This window comes from Phaethon lepturus, unplaced genomic scaffold (assembly GCF_000687285.1).
Source record: "Phaethon lepturus isolate BGI_N335 unplaced genomic scaffold, ASM68728v1 scaffold30180, whole genome shotgun sequence".
In the NCBI taxonomy this organism is placed as follows: Eukaryota; Metazoa; Chordata; class Aves; order Phaethontiformes; family Phaethontidae; genus Phaethon; species Phaethon lepturus.
The window spans coordinates 64280-90318 of NW_010514909.1; the positions used below are offsets into that span (position 1 = coordinate 64280).

Genomic DNA, 26039 nt, shown 5'->3' on the forward strand with positions numbered 1-26039 from the left:
TCAAAAGGCAACAGGAAAAAAAAAAAAAAAAACACAAAAAAAAACCAAAACCAGTTTGTTGCAATATTTAGTTTGGATATAAATATGGAAACAAGTTGGGGGATATTTACATAGCAGTAAAGCTAATCCTGTTAAGAGATTGGGCATACTGTGAAAGAACACCTTGAGTGCCTCGTTGAAATTTAGTTTTGATTTCACCAACTATGATCCATTTAAAAAATAACATGTGCAGGATTCGATTTTGCACAGGGCTTTTTCCAGTAACATGATAGACTATGAAGCCAAAGAACAGTAATTTCAAACTTCTATGTCTAGTCAATATGTTTGTGTGGCAAAAAGATTACTAAATATGTGTATCTGTTGAAAAAGTGTTGCCATGTCTTTTGGCACAATCTCTGGGAATTACCAGGTTGCACAGAAAGTCTTTCCAGAAGTCTGATGTAGGCAGGTGGTGACATCTACTGAAAAGGCCAAGATTATTTGACAGTGGCCATTGTGTATGGACACCCAAACGGAGGTGTGTTTATAGATATCTCCAGTCCAGAAGAATGGAAGGAGACATTTTTTTAGGCCTTTTTGGAAATCAGATGTCTTTTAAGTTTTATTTGTATATCACAAAAACCACCAAAACACCACTCTATTAATAGACAATAATCTATGCATGCAAACTTTGTGCTTTTTTTTTAGCTAGTAGAACTTTTAAACACCTTTTTTCTTCTTCCTTTTCCCTTCATCTTTTTTTTCCTGTTAAGCCTCCCTACTTCTTTCCATGCAATGAACTGTGTTAACCAAAGTTTAAGATTTCACAATGAAATACTGAAAGATTAAAAAAATCTACATTGCAGGTAATTGATTTATTCTGAATAATGAGAGGCTTTGGTTGGTTCATGAATTGTTCATAAACACACAGAGGTGAAATTCATCAAATACATTATTCACCCAAACCATATCATTATTCTAGTCTTTTCCCTTAGTAAATGAAATAAAAGATGAATCCCTGTGGCAATCTTATTTCCATACCTGTAATGTCTTGCTGTTTCGTCTTTTCTTCTAGAACATCCATGCTAATAAGTTTACAATCGACCGTCACAGTGGTGTCCTGCGCATCAAAACAGGGGTCACCCTGGACTATGAGAAATCAAGAACACATTTTGTCGTTGTCATAGCCAAGGTATAAAGCTTTTTCTGAAACTAGAGGAGGTGGGAGGGGTGTATTTGAGTAGCACTGATTGGTTTGAATACAAGTGTGATTTAAAGGGTTGCTGAAACATGAAGCATAACCTTGAGGCAGCAGTCACTCCCTCTGTAACATCTGGAGGTGTGAAGGGTGACATGGAAAAGTGAGGGAGGAAAGGTGAACGGTGTCTGCTGCTGAACAACATCTGGAGACATTTGGGAGTGGGTTTCCCACATTTCATTCAAGCCCCAGTCCCAGGATAGTGAGCCCCACTGCAGAAAGTCACCTGTCTGTTTTGAGAGTGACCTGGGAGTGAAGGGCTGGTGTATGCAGCCCTAAATTCAAGAAGCCATCAGCCTTTGGGCAAATGCAGGTGCCCCAGGCTCCCTCACGCTGCCCGGGGCATGGCCCTACCACAAGAAGGGCAAACCCCTGGCAGGCAGGCAGTGTGGGTCACAGTCATTAGCCACAGTAAAACACAGGGCATAGCTGGACCCAGTACAGCACAAGTGACGGACTTTTCTGGAAATATCTGTGGATGTTTCTTTCTTTCACTTCTCTGCTGCTTTGTGGCAGGAGCTTATTCAAATCCCGCAAATACTGCAGCACATCCCTTCTTGCCACTGTCATTCTCAGCAGTGCTGCGCCTGTGGCACAGCTGAGGATTCATAACGGGCATTGAAAGTTTATGGATTCTGAAGTAAAGTCTCTCAGGATCCTGTGGGGACCTGTCACACATGCAGACTCGCATGGGTGGAAAGAGGATGACTTTGCTGCTATTTATGGGGACTTTGATTTTCTCATGTTTTATGAAAAACGTACTGATCTTTTTGTGTATTTATTTAGCCAGGGTTCATTTGAGGAGAAGTAACAAAATTTGGCTTAAATGCTGCCTTTGGGGCAGTAAGGGGGGAAAAAATGAGCATATATCTTGAAAAAAACTGAAGTTTTAGAGCTGGTACAGCAGACATGCTGAACAATTCATGCTCTTATACATCAGCACGACTACTGACCTCCAGCCGGTGCTCTGAGACCAAGAGTGTTAAAAGCTTCTGAAATTGCGAGTCATCTTTCTAATTGGCTCTGCTGTATCAGTAGCACAGAGTTGATTGTAGTCAGGTCTCCACAGACTGCTTATACACTGTGGGTATCCAACAGTTCTTGGCTGCACAGCTCCTCTGTGCTTTCAGTTTATCACCTAAGAGTCCCTAGGAGACTTTGATCATGTGTGCTGTTTAATTTCCCTCTAGAAATGCACTACCTTACTACTGTGCCTTGTCTTGTATTTATGATAAGACTATATGTGGGATGAAAAGCTATAGACCTTAGTCACTAAATTTTTGCATCAATTTCTAGCATTCTTTTTTCCCCACAAAAAACTTGCATTTCCTGTCCCCTGTATTATTGATAAAAGATCATGTATGACTGCATATATTGGCACAACCACTTTTAATATAAGAAATTACCTCTGAGACACTGCAAACTGTCTTCCTAATCAGAGAGGGAGCAGGACAAATGGAAAGGAGAAGGGAATAGGGCAGCAGAGATTAATCTGTGTGTTGAGAGAGAGAAGCGGTTCCTGGGACTCTGCTTCTGAAGGCTTATGAGGTGCATGCAATGCCATAAGCTGATTCGCGGACATGTTTCAGCAGTTGGATCTGATGATGACTTCTCCTCTAGGATGGTGGTGGGAAGCTCAGGGGAGACAACAAAGTGTTTTCAGCCACAACAACAGTTACTGTCAATGTGGAGGATGTTCAGGACACTCCGCCCATGTTCATTGGGACTCCCTACTATGGATATGTCTATGAGGATACACTCGCAGTAAGTGCTGGTTTTTGCATGTAGAAGAACAAGTGCAATCTTGTGATATCTCAGTCAAGATGGCCCTATGATTTCTAGCATAGGCTTTATTGGAAGCTGGGACCTAAACTCTGATTTGACTCCTACATGAAATGAGCTGACCAAATCTCAAACTTGTTCTTATTTACATCCATTGCAAATTTACCATGCAAGGCTTCCTGTTGCTGCTGTTAAAGTCAAAAAGGATTCTGCTCCATTTATGTTGGTCTAAGCCCGGGCAGTGGCTAAGAGCTCTTCTGTACCTGAGACCTGCAGAGGCACTTGGCTGCAGGCTTAAGCACGTTGCCAGTTACCTCACCTGAACACATCATGCTAGAAGCCTTTGAGTGTTTGTGCTGTGTGGTCTCATGATGCTTTTATTTTCTAGCTGATGAGTCTGGTACCAACAGCTGGTTGTGGAAGGTATGGGGAGAATTTACGCCCAAATGCTCTAGACTTTGCTGTCGCATGAACATCATCTGGGGAGAAGCAATCCTGACATCCCCAAAATGCAGGATACTTTCTGCTCAGTGATGTCTAGGTAGGCAGAATGGGCCAGGAAGTCCTTCCACACGTAGAATCTGCCAGATTATCAAGCAAGCAGGGACATACTTAGGAGAACCACTTACAAGTGTGGACACTGCACTTGTCGGCATGTGTCTGCTGCCAAAGATACCGCTTCGTGTCTATCACGGACACAGAATCCAAGGAGTACACTGAGCTCCTGGCTGTGCCATCACCTCAGAAATGCATAATAGCAGATTTGCTTAAAAGGGAGTACACATCTTAGCAAATTAGATTATTATACCCACCACGTTGCTTTCAGCAACATACTATTTTGAACCTACAGACTAATGAATTTTCTCTATATCTAAGCAATGGCATGATAACTGCGTATGGATCAGCTTTCACCCTGATAAATAAGATTTAATTAAAATTTTCTTCATACACAGGATGAGAAATGGTATCTGCTCGTGAAATTACCCAACATTAGACTATTGATCTCTTTGGCAGTGTGATTCTACACCGTTGACCTGATCTTCCGCTGAGTTTCAGGAAAGATAGCGTCTTTACTTTCTGTCCAGAACTTCAATATACACTGCAGCCCTTGCATGACTGTATATTGCAGTTCACTGCATAGTCTGTTACATTTCAGCAGGGCAGAGAAGTAATGCTTGTGTACTTTGCAGTTGTTTGGAATGAATGATATTATGTATATCAATTTATTCTGCATAGTTACGTATAGATCTTGAAATAACTATCAGGTGCACACAGGAGTTAGTGTTTACCATGGAAATGGGAGTCAATAAATGTTAATTACATCCAGCCAGAGCTCATAACTTACACCATTATGATATTATAATGATGGAAGCACAAATTGGTCCTTCCCAGTGTGGGTTTTGCTGTTAAAATGAACTCCACAGAGAGAGATGCACTAGCTGATTTTAGTGTTGTTTATACGTTTGGTGTTAATTTTGTAAACTTGCTTCTTTTCTTCTTGGTGGAGTTGTCAGGATTTACAAGTACTCTGTCACCTTCAAAGGAACTGCACTGCATTTTGCCCAGTAGGCAGATTTTATTGCAGCTTCCAGCATAAATGCTAATAAATACAGTTCTGTATTTACAGTTGCTCTAGCAGAACGTTACTTGTTTGAAAAATTCACTCAAGGGTTGTCACGAAAATGTTCCTTGTTGCCATTTGTGATTAACTGACAGTTACTTCAATGTTCCCTGGTTTTGCAGCCCCAAACAGTAACACTTCAGTTCAGAGGCCTAAATTGCACAGCTCGTTGCCAGTTGGGTGAGGATTTTAATACTGACATTCATCATCCTTCTGAGTTGATAGGAGTAGTCACATGAGCAAATGGTCTCCAGTACACAAGTTCTGTACATATGGCATACAGCCACATTACTTGCACAGAAAGAAAAACTGAAAATTTAAGGACAGTTAAATCACCATAATTTTAATCATATTTTTATGCCCTAAATGTTCTGTGGGCCAAGTTGCTTTGTGATTCCCTGTTTGCTTTTGTTGCCTGTCTGAACTTAATTAGGTAGGGCCAAAATGACCTGATGACTCCTCAGCAGCTGCCCGTGTCTCAGCACACCATGTGGCTAGCAGCAGGCTAGTGATGGCAGGTAGCACTGCAGATCCGTAGGGAGTGAGCAGCAGCAGGGATGTCCCTACTTTATGGAGATAAAGCACATGGGCTGTGACATCACTGGGAACAACTAAAACTATCGGTGCAGGAGCAACACAGAGCAGGTCCAAGGAGTAGTATTCAGCTCCTGCTTTGCAAAGTCAAGTGCTGATTTTTTTCTGCCTGGGAGTCAGTGGCCCTTGCTATGTTTCAAATACAGCACAAGTAAAAGTACCCACTCTTCTCCCCACACCTCACTGCAGAAAGGCTTACAGAAGTTGAGTTTATTAAATCGCAGTTGCAATTTCACTGCTTTTTGATCTCAGCACACAGACTGTGATTTCCCATTTCTCCCCAGGGCTCTGAGGTCCTTACTGTTGTTGCTCTTGATGGAGACAGAGGAAAGCCTAACAGTATTCATTACTCCATCGTGAACGGTAAGTAGACTTGTCTTGTATGAAATCTGAAGGGCAGTCGAAACTATATCTGACGTTAAATTAGAATGGGATATGCTAGAGTTTAAAGCTGAGACAAACTCTTATGAAATAATGTTGGGTACCTTGAATAACTCCAGGGCCCTGTCTACCAGAGAACAGCCAAGATACAATTCACTGAGTTTTAGCATCTGCTTCACAGAACTATGCTTGGAGTTGTTAATGTTGCTGATTTGTTAGGCATCAGTAGCCTGCCTGTCATTTCAGAAAGCGTATAGGGAGATGCATTCACTCTTACTGATCATCTCTGTAATTTATTCTGGGAGGTGAAAGAATGCACTGGGAGACCCAGACATGGTATTTAGAAGGATATTTTTATTAATATTGTGATTACAGTGGCTAAATGGTCAAACCTCTGGCTTCTTGGAAGAAATTCTATTTACTAGTGAAGAGGCACTGTGTACTGCACTGGAAGACAGTAGATGTTATTAGAAGATTAATGCTTTTCATCGGCTATTCTGAGATTGTCTGTCACACATCTTTTAATAGCACATGTGTGAGACTTCGCTGAACTGATGATTCATTAGCTGGTGAAGTCAACAACTTAGCTCAACTAAACTCCAAGCTACAACTTTAATTTTGTTTGGTTCTCTCTTTCTCCAAAACAAGAATTCCATGACAACTGGACACCCCAACTCTCAAGTGTGGGAGATCCCAAAATTTCAGAAGAGAAACATGAGGTGTAGTTGCAGAACTATGCAGTAAGCTCTTCATTGTGTTACATGATCTAAACAGCAAGGTCTAGAGAGGGTTGCAATTGAGGTTTTGCCTTGATGCGGGACGGGACCCATGCTGAGGTTCCTTCTCCTCAGTGCAAGGGAATAGATAGAAGAGAGTAAAAGGAAGGTAGAAACATTGAGAAAAAAATGTTGCAGAAGAGAATAGATGGAAAATTAGAAAAGCTAAAAAGAAAGGTGGAGAACGAGGAGTAAAAGCAAATAAGTGCGATGAAAATATGCTAGACAAGGAAGAAATTGAGTAAGGAGTGAAGGAAGATGAACCAGGGAAAATATCAAAGGGAAATCGGACTAATGAGGAAAGATATTAGATGTCCAAAGAAAATAGAGGAGGACTAAAAAGGTGCTATGGGATAAAAAAGGTAAGTGATCAGGAAAGAGTGGAAAATTAAGGTGGAAGGGGATGACAGATAAGTAGCACAAAATATGGCTTAATAGAGAGCAGGCTTCCCTCATGCACATTAACACAGGATTTTGTTAGCATGAAATGGAAAAGAGGGGAAGGGAATATGCTTTTAGTGCATAGAAAGTTGAAGAAACAGAGAGCAATAGATTACAACACGTTTCTGCCTCTGCACCTCAGACCCTGGCATTACTTGTGACAAGCCACTCTTCCAATACCTGCAGGCTGGGTTGTCAAAGGGCAAGAAAATACTAACAATAAATAGGAAATTATTTATTCTTTATAAGCATTTTTTGTCCAGGGAGTATGGGATAGTTTTCAAAAATACTCTAATCCTCTGAACGTGCTGTATGAAGGAACACACATAATGCTACGTACTCTGAGTTACCAATTTCCCTTTGATAACTAGACAAAAACGTGAATTATGGTGGCTTGAAACCACTATTGACTTAAGCTTCTTCTCAGTCAGGATGTACTTTCCAGGCCAATGTATCTTAGTAATTGACCATTGTATGAGTCGATATCTGTTCAATGTTGTGTCTAGTGTACTTTAATGAAGTTGCAGTTATTGCAGGTATTTGCAAAATGGGATACAATCAGGTGGTTTAAAAACCAATATTGGAGCTGAGTTAGAGAAAAAGGAAAATGACTGGGCTTTCAGGTCATTATCCTTTTATTTCTGAAGGCTTGACCTCCTTCATTGTAAGAGTTTTCCTCTCTTTTCCTTTCAGTGGTAGGCTCTGCCACAAAGCGTAGGTTATGGCCAATACCATACGTGAGGTGGCATGCAGGGCTGTCCATAGCCCCTCAGCAGAGCAGGGCAGGGCCCCTTGAGCTGCTGGCTGGTCCCCTCCTTGGGCACCAGCCTGCTTTTGGCCGTGACAGCAAGATGGGTGCAGCCATTGTGATAAGACACCACTGCAGCACATTCTGCAAGCTGGCATTTGCTTCAGCACACATTCACCAGGTCTCAAGGGGTTGCAGCCCTGTAAGTGATCTTCTGTTCAGATCAATGGAAGTTAGGTCGGTGGTAGCAAAGTCAGCGTGCAGCCCTGACTCTGCCTCGATGCAAAAAGCCTGGGTTTTACCCCAGATCCTCCAAAATCCCTTTTTGTTCAGGACAGCCTTGCAAGAGGCTGAAGAGTTTTTTAACAATTGAATATCTAAGGCCAGAAAATGCTTCTCCAGAGATGCTGTCTTCAGAAAGAGTGACTATGCTTCTTTCAGGCAGATTGTCAGACTTCTCACCTTAGCTGATATTAGTGAGAGAAATGTTCTTGTTTCTCAGAGGCTTAATTATGCATTTGCTAATTAAAATGAGGAATGTCTATTTTTGTCTAAACCAGCATGCAAAGACAACAGCCTAATAGAAATGAATAACAAATTTGCATGCCTGGTTGCTGAAGCTTGAAGGGAACCGGACCAGGGTGGGAAGAGGAAAGTGAGGGCAGCTGCCCACAGGGGCAGAGCTCCACTGAGCCATTCCTAGGGGAAGAAACCCTTTTTGGCTCTCATCTGTGGTTTCGTCTCACTGTGACCAGGCATAGAAATGCTTCATTTCTGAAAAGCAGCTTCAGATCTACTAATAGATACGGATACACATATGGGCAAAGATCGGCTTAATGAAATGTATGGTTGATTGCTCATGCTTGTTCAGAAAAAGGATGTGTGGCATGTAACTAGACCATCTTGGTTTTATTGCAGGAAGTGAAGGTTCATTCGAAATTGGCAACACAACTGGAGCCATTTCTGTTATAAAGAGCCCAAATCAGCTCAAGAAAGAAGTGTATGAACTAAAAGTTCGGGTATGTTCTGTGGCCACTTGAAGACTGTTAGTCTTAAATGTCATGAGTAGGCATAATTGTCTAAAATAGCTCAATTTATAGGTGACTTGTTTTAGAAACTATCTCCTGTATTTGAGCAGAGTACCAGATAGTATAAAACAGAACAAACTACTTTTATTCCTTGGGATATTTAGTGTCTCAAATTACTTCTTTCAAATGAAGTCATTTTGTCCTAAAATAATTTCTGAGTCTAGAGAGTATGTAGATAACTGTTCTGTGTGTTTTCGGATTTTATTGCTAATCTGGGAATTAATGTCTTGTTGTCTCTGTGTGATGAGCTAGGTAACTGTCAAATCTGTGATTAATAATAGGAGTGGGGTAGATCATGGAGTGTCTTATCAGTATCCACTCCTGACGCATTGATCAGCCACATGCAAATACACGCTAACACCTTGATGAGCTAGTATCAGTGTGACAGGCTGCATTACTTTAAGCAGTTTCTAATTTGTAGAGTTAAATTGTGAAGACTATGTCAGTTTTCTTCAGCAAACTCATATTGCAACCACAAGAGTTTGTCATGGTAAGGACAGTATTGTCTAAATGCAACTTTGAGACCTTGCACACTGGTAGAACCAGTATAGCATCCCCAAGGGCACTTGCTTGCTAGTGGGCTCAAGCAGCTTGCTGAATCTGGGAGACCATAGAGTCCCTGTTGTCCCAGGTTAAACTGAGGTACCATTTCTTCCCCTAATGCCTCTGGTTTACTGCAGGCTGCTAGTGCTTCCCTGACACAGGATTAGTTAAGCCCTTGCAAGCTTTTCTGATCTCCCAGTTACATCTGTGGTGACTTGGAGCTTGTGCAGGCTACAGAATCTGCCTGAGGAACCAAGAGAGTATTACCTAGCATAGGTAGTGACAGGTGCCTCAGTTACCAGATTAGCATCTCCAGAGGAATTTAGCTGTCTAGTGCCTTTGGTTTTGAACCCTTTGAGCAAAAAAACATGTTGGAGGTAGCTGTTTTGTTACGAAAACACCAGCTGGGGCTTCTGTCCTGACAGAATAAACGTCTTCAGTTCAATCCGGTGATCAGGCTGCATGTTAGAATTGCTGAAACCCAGACAGATGTGATTTTTCAGTTCAGAAAAATGCCAACTAGGTTTTCTTGTCTGTCCAAACTATATCCACTTTAAATTAGGCTCATCTAGACAGCAAAGCAGAATTGTAAATCAAAGACTAAATCTCAAAATAAAAAAGTGTGTCATTTTTCTTTTTCAAATACTTGCTGAAGTACCGCAAGTACAGTTTTTCTCACAGAGTTTTCAAGGCTGCAGTTGTTGCAACAATGCAAAAATCAACTACCTGTGGTACCACAGCAAATTTAAAGATTGCCTTCCTTTTCTATTCTGTCAACACTTTAGGCAAGCAATTATCTTGCCTCTATTAGATTATCTGTCTTTAGAGAACTGTTTTCACCTAGGGTGAGTTACTAAGCTCACAAAATAAGATGTTTTTCACTGGGGCTTTATCGGGACTGGTTTATTACCATAATCTTCTAATCATTGTAAACTTCAGCATGAAATGGACTGAGATTTCTAGAGAAATATAAAGCTGTGAATCTTTGTAGAAGTTAGTGTGTTAGGGTGATTTGTACATGCACAATAATACCTGAACATGGAACTAAGGATACACTCATCATTCTTCTCTCTCTCCTGCCTGCTGCAGGCATCAGAAGTAAGTCAGGAAGGTGACGTCTCAGTGTATGCTTTTGCCATGGTGACTATACGGGTGGTCGATCTCAACAACCATCCACCAACGTTCTATGGAGAAAATGGTCCCCAGAACAGGTTTGAACTGACCATGTACGAGCATCCTCCAGAGGGTGAAATCTTGAGGGGATTGAAGATTACAGTCAATGATTCAGATCAGGTAAATGGAAACTATGTGGACTTTCAGTTTTCCTGTCCTATTTTCCCAAAGACTAGAAAGAGCTGTCAGATGGGGAAATGTCATTTTAGGAACTCAGTAATTTCACCTGCATCACCCAAAAGCAGACAAAGTAGTTGTAGCGTCCATTACCAGAGAGTTTGGACCCAGAAATATACTTAGTGTGTTGTATACTGTTACGTCGATGAGAAGGATAGTCCTAAAGCTGCAGCCCAGTTCTTGTGGCGACTGAAGTTGAACAGTCCTTATGAATTTCCCCTAACTACTGGTTACATTCAGTTGTCAGTGTAATGTCAGAGAATGTACTCCCTTTGGAGATTTACTTAGTTTCCAATCACTTCAGTAACTTCAAGTGCAATTGCTGTCTGTATCTTCTCAGCCTCTGCTGGAAACAATACAGTCTGTACCCTTACATTGGTTTTATTACAATATGTTATCCTTCTGGCCCTTACGTTACAGCCAGAGCCTGCAATGCATGCTTTGATAAATCATTCCCACTGAAGTGATATTTGTAGGTAATCTTAAAAATTATGCCAGAGCCAAACTAACTCTAATCAGACAAAGGAAAAGGAAAGAAGACTCCATCCATCTCAGCCTGCTGTCTAGCTGACCTGTGATGCCCGTAGATACTATGGTGATGGTTGCTGTAGGGAACCCTAAGCTAAATACTGTATGAATGGCATCCGTCTGAGTTAGCCTCAGGTTAGGTAGTGACAAGAGACAAGCATAATGTATCCGAGAACTGTATTACTATTGGGAAGAGTGCTCTTATGTAATGGTGCTCAGTGTTGTGCTGTTTGACTGTATTGTACTCTGCCCACTAGGTTCTTCCCCCTCCCTCCTGCTGCTCTGCAGCAAGCAGATAAATGACTGCTTTCAAAGCAGTGCTACGTCTATCCTGCTGATGTCACAGGGGATGTTGCTGCAGAAGGAAAGAAACATGTAGGCTGACAAAATATTCAGGCTGCAAGTTAGGCTATAAAATAAGCAGAAAGCATTGCTAAATACATTGTATAGATTTCTCAAGAAGCTTCCTTAGTACAGTGTAAGGTATCGCTCTAAGGGGATTGGGTTGCTTTTCTTCTAAGGCATAGAATGCAATGTTTTCCCTTCTGCGCAAGAGGACCATATAGAGAAGAAAATTAAACATATGTGTCTGTTTCTGTCACAGCCATTAGTGACTCTTTCTTTTGGGGGAGTGGATGGTACAGGTGAGGAGGAGGAAGCTGTGGGCAAGATCTGTTTTAGGCCTACAGTTTGATGGAAATTCCATCTTTACTGGCAAGAACATTATGCAGAAATTTCTCCCCCAGCCCTCTTCATCCGACAGACACGGCTTAGGGCTCAGTGCTGTTGTTCCTTCAGTCATTCCTGTGTCCCATGGCTGCCTGCTTGGAGACATGCAGCAGCATGGCTTGCTCCAAGCAGATCTGCATTCAGTAGACATCGCTGTCAGAAATCACTCAGCCATTGGAGGGAGGCAGTTCTCTCCCTGCCCCATGCCACTGTCCCTCCAGTCATGCACAGTCCCAACTGCAGAGGACTTTGTATGGTCAGATGGTCTACTTTCCTCGTCAGCACTATTTTCCATAGTCCAGCAGCTCTGGCTTTTGTGTTTGGCTTTACTACCCAACTAAAGAGAGCCTGTTGTCACCTATGTAGCTGTGGGGGTTTGTGTGACCAAACAACACAGACCACTGAGTTTGGATCCAAGATCACTCTGGTTCCCTTGGGGGGACTACTGCTGAATACTTCTCCTTTTGACATAAGCTAGGGTTGCAGCAAGAACTGCTCATAACAAGTCCTCCAGGGATACAGATGAAAGTAGAGTTATCTTGCATGAAAATAGTTATTAGGAATTTTTCATCTCAAGATTCATGCTAGGGGAAGAACATGACACCAGCCAGGCAGTGAATGTAGCTGGTGAGTTTGAGAAATTGATGAACTCAGAGAGTTGGGTCAATGGGCTCAGCTCATTTTCATGCCTCCCTGTAAGGCAGAAATACAAGAATTCCATTTCATCTTTTCTCTTCCATGTTCCAGTTTGTTGTAAAAGAATTGGTCTGTCCATCTGGCTCTGGCTTACTCTTCCCAACTCGCACACCAGTTGGTGGTAACCTTATAGATATTGTTGCTTCCCATGTCCTCTCTGGCTAGAGATTTATCTATATTATGGAATTTGGTTTCTCCCTTCACGTTGAGCTGTCAAATGTGTGTCATGTTTCATCCTGCACAAGTGAAGCTCCTCTGTCCTCCCAAGTGCATCAACTTCCGAAAGGCTTAGTGGCTTCAACTCTGGGCAAGCTTAACCCAGTCAGTGCAAACTGTGGAGTACCACCTCTGTTTGGAAATTGTGTATTTCTGTGGCTCTGCATCATCATCCCAGGCTGTGAGCTCTTAGGACACAGGCTGAGTTTTTGAGGGGTCCATTGTCCTGACTCAGGCAGCCTTTCCTTGGCGGGAATGGGGAGGAGGAGGGACTTGCCTGCCAATGTGCACGTGGTGTCACATCTGTCACCTGCACTAGCTCACAGTGTGTGGTGCAAAGCACAAGGCTGCTTGCCACAAGAGTCCCTATCTTAGCCAGTCCTGGTGCAGGCTTTTTCCATTATGACTAAAAGAATAACCAAGCATGTCAATCCATTTTAAGAAAAGCCGTGTCTGTCTTGTGACCAGGGCTGGAGGGATTATATAACTAAGCTTCTTAGCAGTCTCTTGCCCAGGGGATGGAGAGCAGAGAGGTCTCTAAGCAGTAAGAGTCATTCTAATTTTATACAGTGTGAAGAAACAGAGCCAATCTAGGCTGAAAGAAATGCATCATTGACTGAAAAACAATACTGTATCTGCTTTTATTCACAGGGAGCCAATGCTAAATTCAACCTCCGTCTTGTTGGACCTGGTGGCATCTTCCGAGTTGTTCCCCAAACTGTCCTGAATGAGGCTCAGGTTACAATAATAGTGGAAAATTCTGCTGCTATTGACTATGAAAAATTCAAGGTGTTAACCTTCAAGGTAATTCTGCTTTCCAGGTCCTCTCTGCCTGTGTATGTGAGATGTATATGACAGTTTATGTGTCTGATGGGATTTAACTTAATCTACCTGGAGCTGTCTGATGCATTGCCAGTGACATTATATTCCATGTAAGGGAGATGCATTTCTGCCTCTGGTTCATCAGCTTCCAAAGGTTTAATGGATGCATCTGTGGGCTGATTTAGTCCAGTCAGTGCAAAATTTGAGTCTTATGTCTCTGTGGAAACTGCACATGTTGGTGGCTCTGAGTCATTCTAGACTGAACCCTAAGGGTGTTATTTCTGCTCCTACAACAGCATGAAATCCTAATTTCTTTGGAGCCAGAACTTCACTTGCCTAGTCCTAAGTAATTTTGTTCATGATCATGCTTTTGAATGTTGGCAGGCGGAAGACCCTAGCTGACTGGAAGATAATTTCCCAGAATTGCTCACTGCCTTCACCAGAGTGTATCTATCTATATGGCCTTTTGCAGACTGATCTGAGGCATATCTCACCTATGCTCAAAGCCAGCCATACAAGAACCAGCTTTCATCCAAAGGCTGGACTCTTGCATTATCACCTTCCCTGATGGATTCATTGCCTCATCAACAAGATAATTAAGTAGTCTGGTTTTGTGTCAGCTGCCTCTGAACATGAGTATAGATGGTTCCGTTTGGACTGGAAAGAATGGCATAGACAATCCCTGTAATCATAAAAAAAAAAAATTGCTGAAACTATCTAGCTGAGTATTAACGTATGCCAGTTTTGCTCTTGTACAGAAAGTGGCATTTTTAGCCCAGTCCAGAAGCCAATTTCCTGGATTTTGTTCTCACCCTTGCTACATGGTTTGCTTTGTGTCCGTAGCAAGTCATTTCACTGCAGTAGGCTTCATGTCTCTTCTTGTAATGTTCCTTAGTCATTTTGAGCTTCATAGGTTATAGATGCTACAAAAATATGAGGCACCATTACTGTATTAAAATGGAAGATTCTGAAAGGGCTATAAAGTGCTACCGCAACTAATTATAGTAAGTGCACATTTATTCAGGTTAAACTACCAAAAGACCAGTAAAGAAGTTACACATGGCCTCCTCATGAATACTAATAGAAATCAAAGTAGTTAATGTGATTGCCATGAACACTGAAAGAATTAATTACCAGGAAAAAGGATACATATTTTTTTTAGTTTAAGCAGTATTCACTTTTTTTTTTTGATGAAATTATTTCTACTGGAGAAAGACCATAAGGTGTTGCTAAAAATGCAGAGCCTTTGTCCAGATTCCAAATGAAGAAGGTGCAGCTGGATGATATGGTAGTAATATATGGCAGCAAGTACTTTAATAGACCTCATTGCTGTCTCCATTTCCCGAAAAGTTCAAATTACTTCCTAGCCAGTTTTAGTGGCCAATGTGGTCATTCTAGTTAGAATTTTGCATTAAATATATTCTTACTTCTTTTTAATATGTATCCCACAGCAGCTTTAAGAAGCTGTTTTCCAGATTTCTTTTCTGTAAGCAATGATCCATCTCCTGTGGTTTGTTATTGAACAGTAAAATGCCAGAGAGGGATTAAAGCTAGTTTGACTGGGAAGCGCACTGAAAAACTACCTGAAGCAAAGGCTACTAAAGAAAGCCTATCTTCTGTATAGCACTGGCTCTTAAATGCAGTTGGTAGTCAGGACCTCCTTCATTTTCAGCTGCGCAAGGGCTGAGGTATGGCAGCTGTGGTAATTCCTACCCCTTCAGCCTGGCTTCTTACATCTTAAGTCCCTCCACCACAGGAGCCAGATGTTGCTGTCCCACCTTGTCATGGGCTGACATGCTTTGGGGGCCAAACCTCCTGCCTCTGCCTCCTTCAGCTTAGAGTACACCCCCCCTCGACAGGAGCCTGTACCTACCCCTTGCATTCTGCAGACATTCACATCTCCCACAGAATGGGATCAGAGGAGGCTGCAATTATCTTCAGTTGCCAAAATCAAACTCTATTTTAAAAATTTACCTGCCACTTTTAATATTATATCTCAGTTTGATCTTCTGGCACTTGTATTAATTGTTGATATGTAGTCCTGTGAAGTAATAGTTTTATGCTATTTTTTCCCCTCTCTGCATAAAACAAACAATACAGCTCTGCATAAGACATTGTGGGCAAGTAAGATGACAAAAATCCCTCCTTGAAGGAAGATGTTGTCAGCATGTTGACACAGCTGGACTATGGCTGCTAAAAGGAGAGGGAATAAAAAATAAATGTGGAAAACAAAGTAAAAAAAACTAAGCCCTCATAAGATGGGCTGATTCTAGCAGCAAAGATTATTTCACTGCAAACATTATAATATAATTATAGCTCCACACGCATGATAAACAATAAGATTTTATCTCTGTGCTGCTTTAGGAGCTGAGATTGCTTATGAGCAGGCTTTTGCTGATGTTTGTATGATTGTCCCTTCAAAAATTTCTTTTGCTGTAACATCATCCAAGACTCCCAAATAAAAAAGTTAGCACAGAGACACAGGGACCAAACTCCTCTTTTAGAGCAGATGTGTCCTATAGTAATTACAAGCAATCTTTCAAGACTAATTTCTTCAAGAACCCTTTCACTGTTTATTTCCAACCATTATAAGTGTTCACACAGTAGGAACGGCTCCAGGAGATAATACTGAGGTAGCCTTTTCCCTGCCTACTTAAACTGCTTCCCACCCTCCCTAAACCCTGTCATCTCTAGGTGATACAAACTCTGAATCTAGTGGAGCAGGCACTTGAACACACTGTGTGCCCCACAGCCAGTCAGCGGTGCCACTGCTGGTGTGCATCACGCACTTCCTGCCCCATGGGGAGCTGTGATGTGGCAGGAGAGAGGCCAAGCACCCGGCAAGTGGCACGGGAAGGATGAGGTCCCACAGCCCTCGTCTCGGCAAGGTGCTGCACTGATGGAGTAGGAGACGCTGTGGCAGCCCTGCTCCACCTTCCAAAGCTCAAAGCTCACTTAGGCATTCATCCTGCCTGAGGGTGCTCCTGGGTGTATGTCTGCTGGGAGTTAAAACCCATGCAGCTAGGTTTTTCAGTTAGGCCTCTCAGATCAGTTAAACATCCTGCTCGCTAGTCTGTTAGGGGTGTGTTGTGCTCACTAGGTTTCTGGAGCCCTCTTGCTTTGTGCTAACTAGGTCTTTATGGAAACCAAATGGTTGACCATATGTGTTGGTCATTTGGGTTCAGCCCTTACAGAGCCCAAGACTGATGTCCTAGTGCTGATTCTGTGTGATGCAGCCATCATCAGGGACCAGACCTCTGGCCCAGAGGCTGCGAAGGGCTCGGTGTCTCTCAGTACCTGTTGCTGAAACTGCTCTTTCTTGCTCAGTTGCTGCTCCACCAGCTCAGGCTTCCTACTGATGTTCCCCTAATCTACTGATGAGCAGAGACATGGTAGAAACACTGCTGCTATTTTGTGTTAGACTGAGAATGAGAGAGGAAACATTCGGTGCTAAGTAGCTGAAGTCCTGTGGAAAAGTTCTTGTCTGAGGCTTTGGAGGTGACTTCCAAATACCTGCTCAGGTCTGTGCCCAAGTGGGGATCTGAGAGCTCCCTGCTGCCTTCTGAGAACTGCCACGTACCAGACGCCTGGGTTATCCTCTTTCTTCTCTGTGGTGGCTGCTCTTCCCTGCATCAATTAGCTGTGCATTAAGGGGCAATGTGAGAAACCAGCTTGTTAACCCAGAGTGCCATCCCTCAGCTGAGGGTTGTGATAGGCACGTACTAGTGTTAAGTTTTGCTGACAGCCAGCCAGAACATCCATGCTGCTGGTTTCTCCCCACATCGGGGTTGCCTTTCAGATAAGAAGAGTTATGAGAATGTTATGCCAGAGCTCTCTTGTTCTTCCTCAGACAGTGAGGCAATTCAAAAGTCCTGGTGAGTATCTGATAAAGCCCTAATCAGCATGAGGAAGTGAGGGTAGAGTCCCAAGAAGCCTGGGGGCAGCAGTTCTCACAAACTTTGTGAAATGGGGTTCTGCTGTACGTGCCTGATCCCTGACCGTCCTGCATTTGGGGTGGGGTACTGCTGCTTCCAAACATGCCAGGGCACCAGTTCTCTCTCTCACCAGTGCAGTTTATTGCCCTGACTTTTTTCCTGATTAAGAATTATGCTTCCTCTGCAAAGGATCGTAATTCAATTTATGTGATTATTCAAAATTATTAAGTGCTTATGTTTCCCTAAGTTCTAGTTGCTGCCTAGGGATGGGTGTTTGCTTGCTTCTGTTACGGCTTTTTGAGCTGTGTTGGTTAGTTATGACCAATCACATCTATCGTGAAGTCTAATATATATACACAGGTTTGAAGTCCTCTTTCCACAGCTTGATTGCCCATTGCAAGCATGCACAAACAAGCCTAGGCTGCACACTGACCTAGCTCACCATGTCCCTGTTTTTGAACTGTCTGGTCCAACCAGGCTAAAATGGGCCAATGTGCCATGGGTAGTGGAAGGAAGCTCCTTTAAGAAGTAATAATAGCTGCTTTGTAGTAACTACCTGGTTTTCTCTTCTTAGCTTCTTGCAATAGAGGTGAACACACCAGAGAAATTCAGCTCGACAGCTGATGTAGTGATACGCTTGCTGGATACCAATGACAATGTCCCAAAGTTCTCGTCCGACTACTACATTGCCAGGATCCCAGAGAACTCCCCAGGGGGTTCAAACGTAGTAGCTGTTACAGTAAGTTTCATTCACCTGTTAAGTAATGCTCTCTTTTCTAGATGTCTGTGGAGACAGTTCAAGTACCTTAAAAATAGTGGATAGAGGCAAGCAGAAAATCTTACTCACCATTCATCTTCCGGACTGAACTCCAGTTCCTGTCCAGAATCAATAAAAAAACCCCTAAAACCGCTTCTGGAAAAAAAAGTTTTAAGCAAACATTTTTCAGAACAACAGATTTACTTTTGTTTTTAATTAAAATCCATCTGCTTTTAAGAAAAATCACATGGTCTGAGAGTACTAAGAAAGCCCCAGGCAAATCAACATCCAGCAGGAAGTTTCAGTTATGACTAAGTGGAATTAGATTTGGACTTGCTTGCTTAAGTACGAGTACAAAGAAAACAAGATGGCTGCTTAGTAGGTATTAGTCTCCTCCTCCTGGGAGGAATCTGGCTCCTAAATGGATAATTAGACAGTTAATGAAGGCAAGAATATAATATTAAATTGCTTAGAGCTGGGAAAGAAAGATCCCTGTGTAAGTATCTTCTTACAGTGGGAAAAATATGCCTATAGATTTTCCAGTATCGCAAATGTTCATAGAAAGTAAGTCAGGGTATTACATGGGCCTTATGTGCTGGAGCAGCATCTCCAGCCGTTGCTGTGAGCTGTATCTCTTTAATGCAGCTGTTGGAAACAGATTTCATGTCGCAAAGCCAAGAAGGCTCCTGGCCACGTGGGGTTTGGTGGGTGATGCAAGTCACCTTGCAGAGGCCTCACGGGTAAGGATGATGGAGGCAGGTTGCGAGAGATCTCCAGCACAGGCTGGCTGCAAGTCATAAAGAAAATTAAATAATCAGAACAATGAAGTGCTGAAGGCAAATTTCAGGGATGGAAGAATGAAAGAAGTGGAATATAAAAAAAATACAGAAAAGGTTATTAGAGGAAGCTAGTAGGAAAACTGTAGAAAACGAAGGTTCCCAAACATCACTATCTTTGCAGCAAGAGGAATAAAAAATTCTAGGAGGTGGACAGCAAGAAGAGAAATTTTTAAAAAGTTTGCAAAAGCAACAAAACTAGCCATTCTGAGCCAAGGCACACAGGGCAGCATAGCTGAGGAGTCCATGTAAAATTTCCTGTCATGTGCTGTCAACTCAGTACTCAACCCAGATTCACAAATATACTTGACAAACCGATACTCCAAGTACTCAGGATGGCAATTCTGGCAGAAGTCCCAGGCGTGCAAATGTTTTAAGAAAAGTTAGGCAGTCCTACAGCAGGCTGTGGTCAAAATTATGGGGTGAGAGAAGCTGACAAGCTCATGTCAAAGAACTAAAAAACACCTATCAGCAGAGCTGCAGATGTCTTATGTTAACCATGCAGGAATCAAAGAGACATTGTTCCAGTTTTCAGATGTTTAAACAGGAAGATGAATGAACCAACCACTGCTGCCATGAATTTTGATGCCCAGATACAACGATATAATACAATACCTCCTCAGAGCTATCAGAGAAGCAGGAGCTTGTGGAAATAGCTGTTACCAAATCAATAGCTTTCCTAATCCTGAGCTAAGAAAGGAAGCCAACAAGAGTGGAGTCCGGAACAAAGATATCATCTGGTGTAGTATCTGCATTACTAAAAGTCACACAGGCACAAGAGTGATTAAAATAAAAACAAAGCTGAAATATTGTGTATAGATTAAACGTACGTTATGCATTACTTTAAATTGAATCAGTGAAACAGAGGCTTAAAAATACTCTATATAAAGTAAATAATGTTGTCTAGGGACTATACATTAATATTTAACTGATAATTAGGAGGGTTTGAAAGTGGGCAGTTTGTTCGTGTCACTGAGATTAGTTTCATCTCTATTAAAGGAAGGATGTGTTAAATGTCAATAGATGGAGCCATCTAGTGGCTTTGTCTCTGCTAGAGCCTGGGCAGGAGACGGGCGGCATTTTAGCAGCTTCCCTGGGACAGCCAGTGACATTTCCTTCTGTTAGATTTTGCAGTTTTCTATATGCACATTTGTTTATGCGATTTCCTTCTAACAATGTGATGGCAAAAAGAGGAGAAAGCATTTGGGTTTTTACATGGCCTATTGTTAAAAGAAAAATGAAACGTTTCTTTTTGCAATTTAGTAAAGGATGACTCTTACTTTCTTTTCTTAAGGCTACAGATCCAGATTCAGGGCTCTGGGGGGAAGTCAAGTACTCTATTTATGGAACAGGAGCAGATCTGTAAGTAAAAAAAAAACAACAACAAGCAAACAAAAAACCCTACATATCCTCTAAGCAGTTTTAAAAGAATTTTAAAAATAAAAAAGAACAGACTCATTCTTGACGTACTCATTTCCAAGGACATTTATGCCATGTTCTTTGAGAGTTCTGTGAAAACAACAGAAAAGTAGTGCGATCATTAAACATCTGCTTCATGAACCCATGGAATTTTACCCACAAGCCCCCAAAGAGACATATGGCAGCTGAAGTATCAATACACAGGATCTGTTCAATCACCATTTGAAAAATGCTTGTAAGAGAAAGAGGAGGTTTTGGTCTAGTTGTTGTTAGAAGTCAGTTCTGGAGGAAAAAAAAAATCACTTGCTCTTTCCCCTTTCCTTTCCATATAGCTGTATAAATAGTTCAGTTTCAACTCTTGTCAAACTAAATCAAAGATGACAAGACTTTCAAGAATATAAACTTTAGCTTTGGAAGCCAGCTGCATTGGGTGTTCAAAGCATTTTATATATTTAAACCTAATAGTCCTGCATCAGGGAAGAAGGGAATCTGATGCTTACTTGATTTTGTAACGATGCCTAGCTTCCTCTCCCTGTCCTTTGGGGACAGTGCTGGAGTAAGAACATCCTGAAACACTGGTTTCTCCCTCACTGCTTCCATCCCAGTAGTTGCCCTGACCCATTGGTCAGCGTTGCTGACCGTCACAGATACTACTGCTGGAACCTGAGCTCCTGGACATGGTGGGGCTGCAGGGCAGCATACTGGAAATGAATGAGCTTTTCAGGCACTCACCCCCAGAACCTGTTTTTCTCTATACATTATCCACCTGGAGTTAAAGCTGAACTCTTAGGAGCCACAATCAAAGTCCAAAATCCAAGATGGTAAGGGTGGACCTCTTCTGTAGCCAGAAGGGTACACATATGGGAGCATTTCCAGGATGGATTATTTTGAGCTCTTTGCTAAGTCCTTAAGCTAGCTGCTAAATGCATTGAAGCAAGCAGGCAAAGGTCATGTCATGCAGGCAGACCTCTTAGGTTTAAAATGTAGCAGCTGGTGCAAAGAAGCTTGTGAAGGTTGTTGGAAAGGGATTTAGAAAAAAATGTGAGTCCAACTTTATTCTGATTGGAGTTATGGGGATGCTCAGGCTCACTGTTCTTATGCTGTTGAATGAGGAAATGAAGATGTGAAGACTTTTTTTTTTTCCATCTTAAGTATGGATTATTTTTTTTTTTCTTGTGCCAGAATGGCATGGCTCTGCAAGGCTAGATTGATTTCCTAGCCCTGGGACCTTCAGGTTTGTTTGATGCAGATTTGAGTTTCAATTAGAGGCATGATTTTTTCTGTCTCAGGGGGTACGTCAGTGGTTATGCAGTCGTTCTGGCAGAATGATGAGTTGTATTGGAGTAAGAGAAATAGTGTTAACTGCTGAAGATAAAACCATTACGCTGGTAATCCTACATCTGAGCTGCCAATGGGAGTGGGGTACACTGCTGTAATCTCTTCACATCTCAGTGCTTCTATTCTTCTACTAAAATGGAGGTGATGAGAGTACTCTCTGCATGGTTAGGCTGGGTTGCGTGCTAAGGAGGGACTCAGCAGAAGCCTTGTTTCCTACCAGGAGTTTGCACAGCTCTTTCTACCTCCAGGTCTTGGCTTTCATCAAGGCTTGTATTTGTATTTAACAGGGTGATGAAAACAATTGAAGATTCTGGATTATTAAGTGCCCCTTTTATAATCACTCTCAGTTGCGCTCACAGTTGGAATACAGAAGATATTTTGTTATCCTATACGTTAATTAAAGGGTATATAAAACCTTCCATCTGTTAAAAGCCCTACTGCTTGGAGCCTGCACTGGGTTGGTGTCTTCTCTATAAATCCGAGCTTTTGGCTGACACTTTTGACACCGTCTCAGTAATTATGAATGTGTAGAATTGAACTTGCTACAGATAAATCTGAACACCCACTCCATCCCAGTGCCACTCTATGGAAAAGTGATTCTTCTTGGAGGAGATAATTTGCCCTGCACTTTGGGGGATTTGAGAGCAGCCATTTTTCTTACCCATTCTGAGAGCGAAGAGCTTAAATATGATACATGCAGCGTGCTTCCCTTAGCTATTGAGGTGATATCAATCAATCTTAATTTATGCAGGACATGATCTAATACACGGTACTTACAAACTGAAAAAAAAAAAAAAAAGTAGGTGGTTCCTTAATGTTTTAACACAAAGAAATTGCTCTGGGAGAAGGCCATCACACTGAGCATTTATTGAGGACAAAGGCTTTAACAGAAAATGCAGCTAAAATGCACAATAGATAGAAAAACACCAGACAGTGATAGTTCTCTGGTTTTCAAGCCTAAAGGAATTAGCAAAAAATAGGTAGAGTGAATGATTGAAAACATTAGCCAGACAAGAGTTAGGTGAAGAGTATCAGTTCTTGGGCATAGCATTTCAATGCCTAAAGCCCACCTTTACCCCAGGCTGTAAACACACATTAAGTGACCAAAAACCCCAAAAGTCTTTCCATGCTTCTTTTCCAGGTTCCTAATCCACCCATCCACAGGTATAATTTACACCCAGCCCTGGGCCATATTAGATGCTGAAGTGAACTCCAAGTATAATTTCTATGTGAAGGCAGAGGACACAGATGGGAAATACAGCTTGGCTGAAGTATTTATCACTGTGCTAGATGTCAATGACCACTCTCCCGAGTTCAATGAAAACATCCAGGAAAAGACGATGATCATCGGGTCACCAGTGAAGATAGAGGTGAGAGACGACACAATGTGTCACAAAGCAGAGTGCTTTGGAAGAGCCCCAGCTCTGCTGTTTATTGCTCAGGGATTATGGTGAATGCCTGAAAGTTTGCTTTTCCTGGAGCTTTATTTTGCACATCTATTTGTATGTAACAAATGGATTAAAGTGTGGAATGATAGTATTTACAGACTGCTGAGAAGAAGAAATAAATTCTATAGGCAAAAGATAAAGTTTATTACAATGTTTGAACTATCAGCTGGTGGAGGATCCTGGATTATACAGTGATCATCAGAAGCCCAAATAAGATGAGTGAATGAAAGTACAGGGTTTTGAATACTTAACCTTCCTGCCACGCCTTTGTGCTCAACCACACGATTTCTTTCCCTTTGCTTTGCAGAATTGTATTCACTGATCAGTGTGGAACAGGAGGTAAAAAAACTGCAATAACAATTCACAGGCAGAGGAGCAGACTGTCCTATGTTACACATATTTGAATGCATATAGTGAAGCCTGATTACACCACACCTAATGTTAGTAGAATAAATACTGCAGCATAAAAATTAAGGCAGTTGTACTTTAACATGCATAGAGCTAATCCCGTTGTTCTCTGTTCACTTCACATTTGTCCCGCACGCTGTGTGAGAAACGCCCCAGTGGTGGACCATTTGCATTCTACAGATAGTTACGGTTCCGTTTTTCCTCTGATATTATTTAATCTCAAATAGAAATAGCTTACACAAAAAGAACTCTAGTCCTGCTGTTTTTCACTAGAAGGTGTAGCGTAGCTGATACCAGAAAAGTGGAAATTGTTTCCAAGATGAAACAAAAACAGCGCAGTCATCTCACAGCATGGATATTACTGCAAGTGAATGCTCAGAAACATTTAGAGTTTTGTCTTCAGGCAAAGATACAAACAATAATATCTTTGTTCTTTACACTTCCCCTACCAGGCTATAGATCAAGATGCAGAAGAACCCAACAACATTGTGGATTATTCCATCATGCAAGCAGATCCAGCCAATGTGTTTGATATAGACCAAAGCACTGGGGAAATTAAGCTGAAATCCTATATCCGTTCCCTGGACATCATCCACAACATCACAAAGAACAAAGACTGCATATGGTCAGTTGTGGTGCAGGCCAAAGACCGAGGCTCCCCATCTTTCAGTACCACAGCAGTTCTGAAGATTGATATCACAGAGGAGGTAAGCAAACATTTTAGAAAACTCCTTATGTGAGATGATCCTTCAGAGACACCAAAGAGTAGTTGCTGCCTGCTCCATTTCTGAGGCTACTTTAAAAAGCTTCAGGAGTTGAAATCAACAGATAAGAAGTTGCCAGCCATTGCTTCTCCTTTCTTGCTAGCTCTTTTTTTGTAGAGTGTTTCTAGAGCCTTGTGGTGAAGCTGGATTCTACAGACACAAATGTAAGAGACACTTTGATTGGAGAAATTGCAAAGGTACAAAGATAGGACCACAACGTGGTTGGGAGATGAGTTTCTTCCATCTGATTATTAGAGATATATGCAAAGTATAGACGCCTGAGAGTAAAGGTAAATAATGACTGCTAAATTTCAGGGTTTTTTTGGTTTTATTCAGGAGAGGAAAAAAATCTTTTTCCCCTACAAAAAGTGAGTAGAAAGTAGTGGGATGAAATATGAGTGGAATATATCAGGCCAGTTTTGCAAGTCAACATAAGTGACATAGGAAAAATGAGAAAACTTTATAGAAATGCTTTAAAGTACATAGAATTTTGGGTGTGAATTCGATAATTGCAGTATTATTAGCAGACAAAACAAGAAGACTCTCAAAAATAGCACACGTAGGTTGAGTCTCCTGTTAGTCCAACTTTTACGTCAACCAAAGAACAAGCAGGGATTTATGGCGAGCAGCACATGCTTGCATGATTCTTATTTATTGTAACTGCCTTGCCATGCCTTTAAGTAGGTACCAGCAGAGAGTAAATGGGCTTTAAAGTAGATGAGAGACATGTTGTTAGCCTGACAGTCTCTGGACCACACTCATACTGGGCAAAAATGCAAATCTCTTCCTACCAACAGCAGCTGGCCTTCTCTTTGTTTGGTCAAAATGCACCTAACTGCTTCTTCATCTATTACAATCTTTCTCTGTTTTTTCTGTCTCCTCTTATTCCACTGATACTCCTTAGCAGGTGCATTTATATGATACTTCTTGCATACAGTTCAGAGCCTGCTGGAAGTTAAAAGGTGTCTGCAGAGAACACTTGTGCTCATCGGCAAGGTAAACCTCGCCACCAGCAGCACGGGAGTAACTCCCGGTCTCTGTTGTCAGCGCCTGCCCCACCAGGGCTGCTGGAGGGCTCGGGTCTGCCATAGCAGAGGGGGTGCCTGGCATGGGGCTGCCTGTTGGGGCTGGCCAGCCCTGCTGCAGGCCCCGTGAAAGCTGCCGTGCAGCATGGGCAGGGCATGCTGCTTCAAGGCTCTGCCATGTGGAGCTGGGGGACTGCATGTGCTGGGTCTCTGTGACAAAGTGTGGTGATTTAGCCATTCTTACGGATAGAAAGGAATAAACTGCTTAACGCTTTGATTTCCCATGGAAGCCGTAAGTTTTGGTGGGTTTTATACAGCAAATAAGAATTGTTACCTGCAGCCAACAGTGGGAGCACCTGCCCTCCCTGCCTTTCTTTCAGGGTTCTCACAGGACGCATGTTTCAGGAGTGCGTGGCACCAGGTGGCCTCAGACACTGTCCCCACTGTTGGCCCCCAGCATCTAGCCTCCAGCTTGCCTTCCCTTCCAGGATAAGCTGGTAACCTCTCTGTTAGTGTGTGGGGCTGAGGGATGTTGAGGTCTCTTCAGCCGGATCTGC

General features: G+C 42.2%; 1 protein-coding gene across 1 annotated transcript in view; it reads left to right on the forward strand.

The window, feature by feature from the left end:
- Positions 1-26039, forward strand: part of CDHR1 (cadherin-related family member 1) — a 44811-nt gene that overhangs the window by 13390 nt on the left and 5382 nt on the right. The window contains exons 7-16 of the mRNA XM_010294298.1: positions 1055-1171; positions 2858-3001; positions 5519-5597; positions 8499-8599; positions 10301-10504; positions 13382-13534; positions 18062-18226; positions 20375-20442; positions 22979-23207; positions 24146-24400. Of these exons, the coding sequence (XP_010292600.1) occupies positions 1055-1171; positions 2858-3001; positions 5519-5597; positions 8499-8599; positions 10301-10504; positions 13382-13534; positions 18062-18226; positions 20375-20442; positions 22979-23207; positions 24146-24400 (1515 nt within the window). The remainder of the gene's footprint in view (positions 1-1054; positions 1172-2857; positions 3002-5518; positions 5598-8498; positions 8600-10300; positions 10505-13381; positions 13535-18061; positions 18227-20374; positions 20443-22978; positions 23208-24145; positions 24401-26039) is intronic.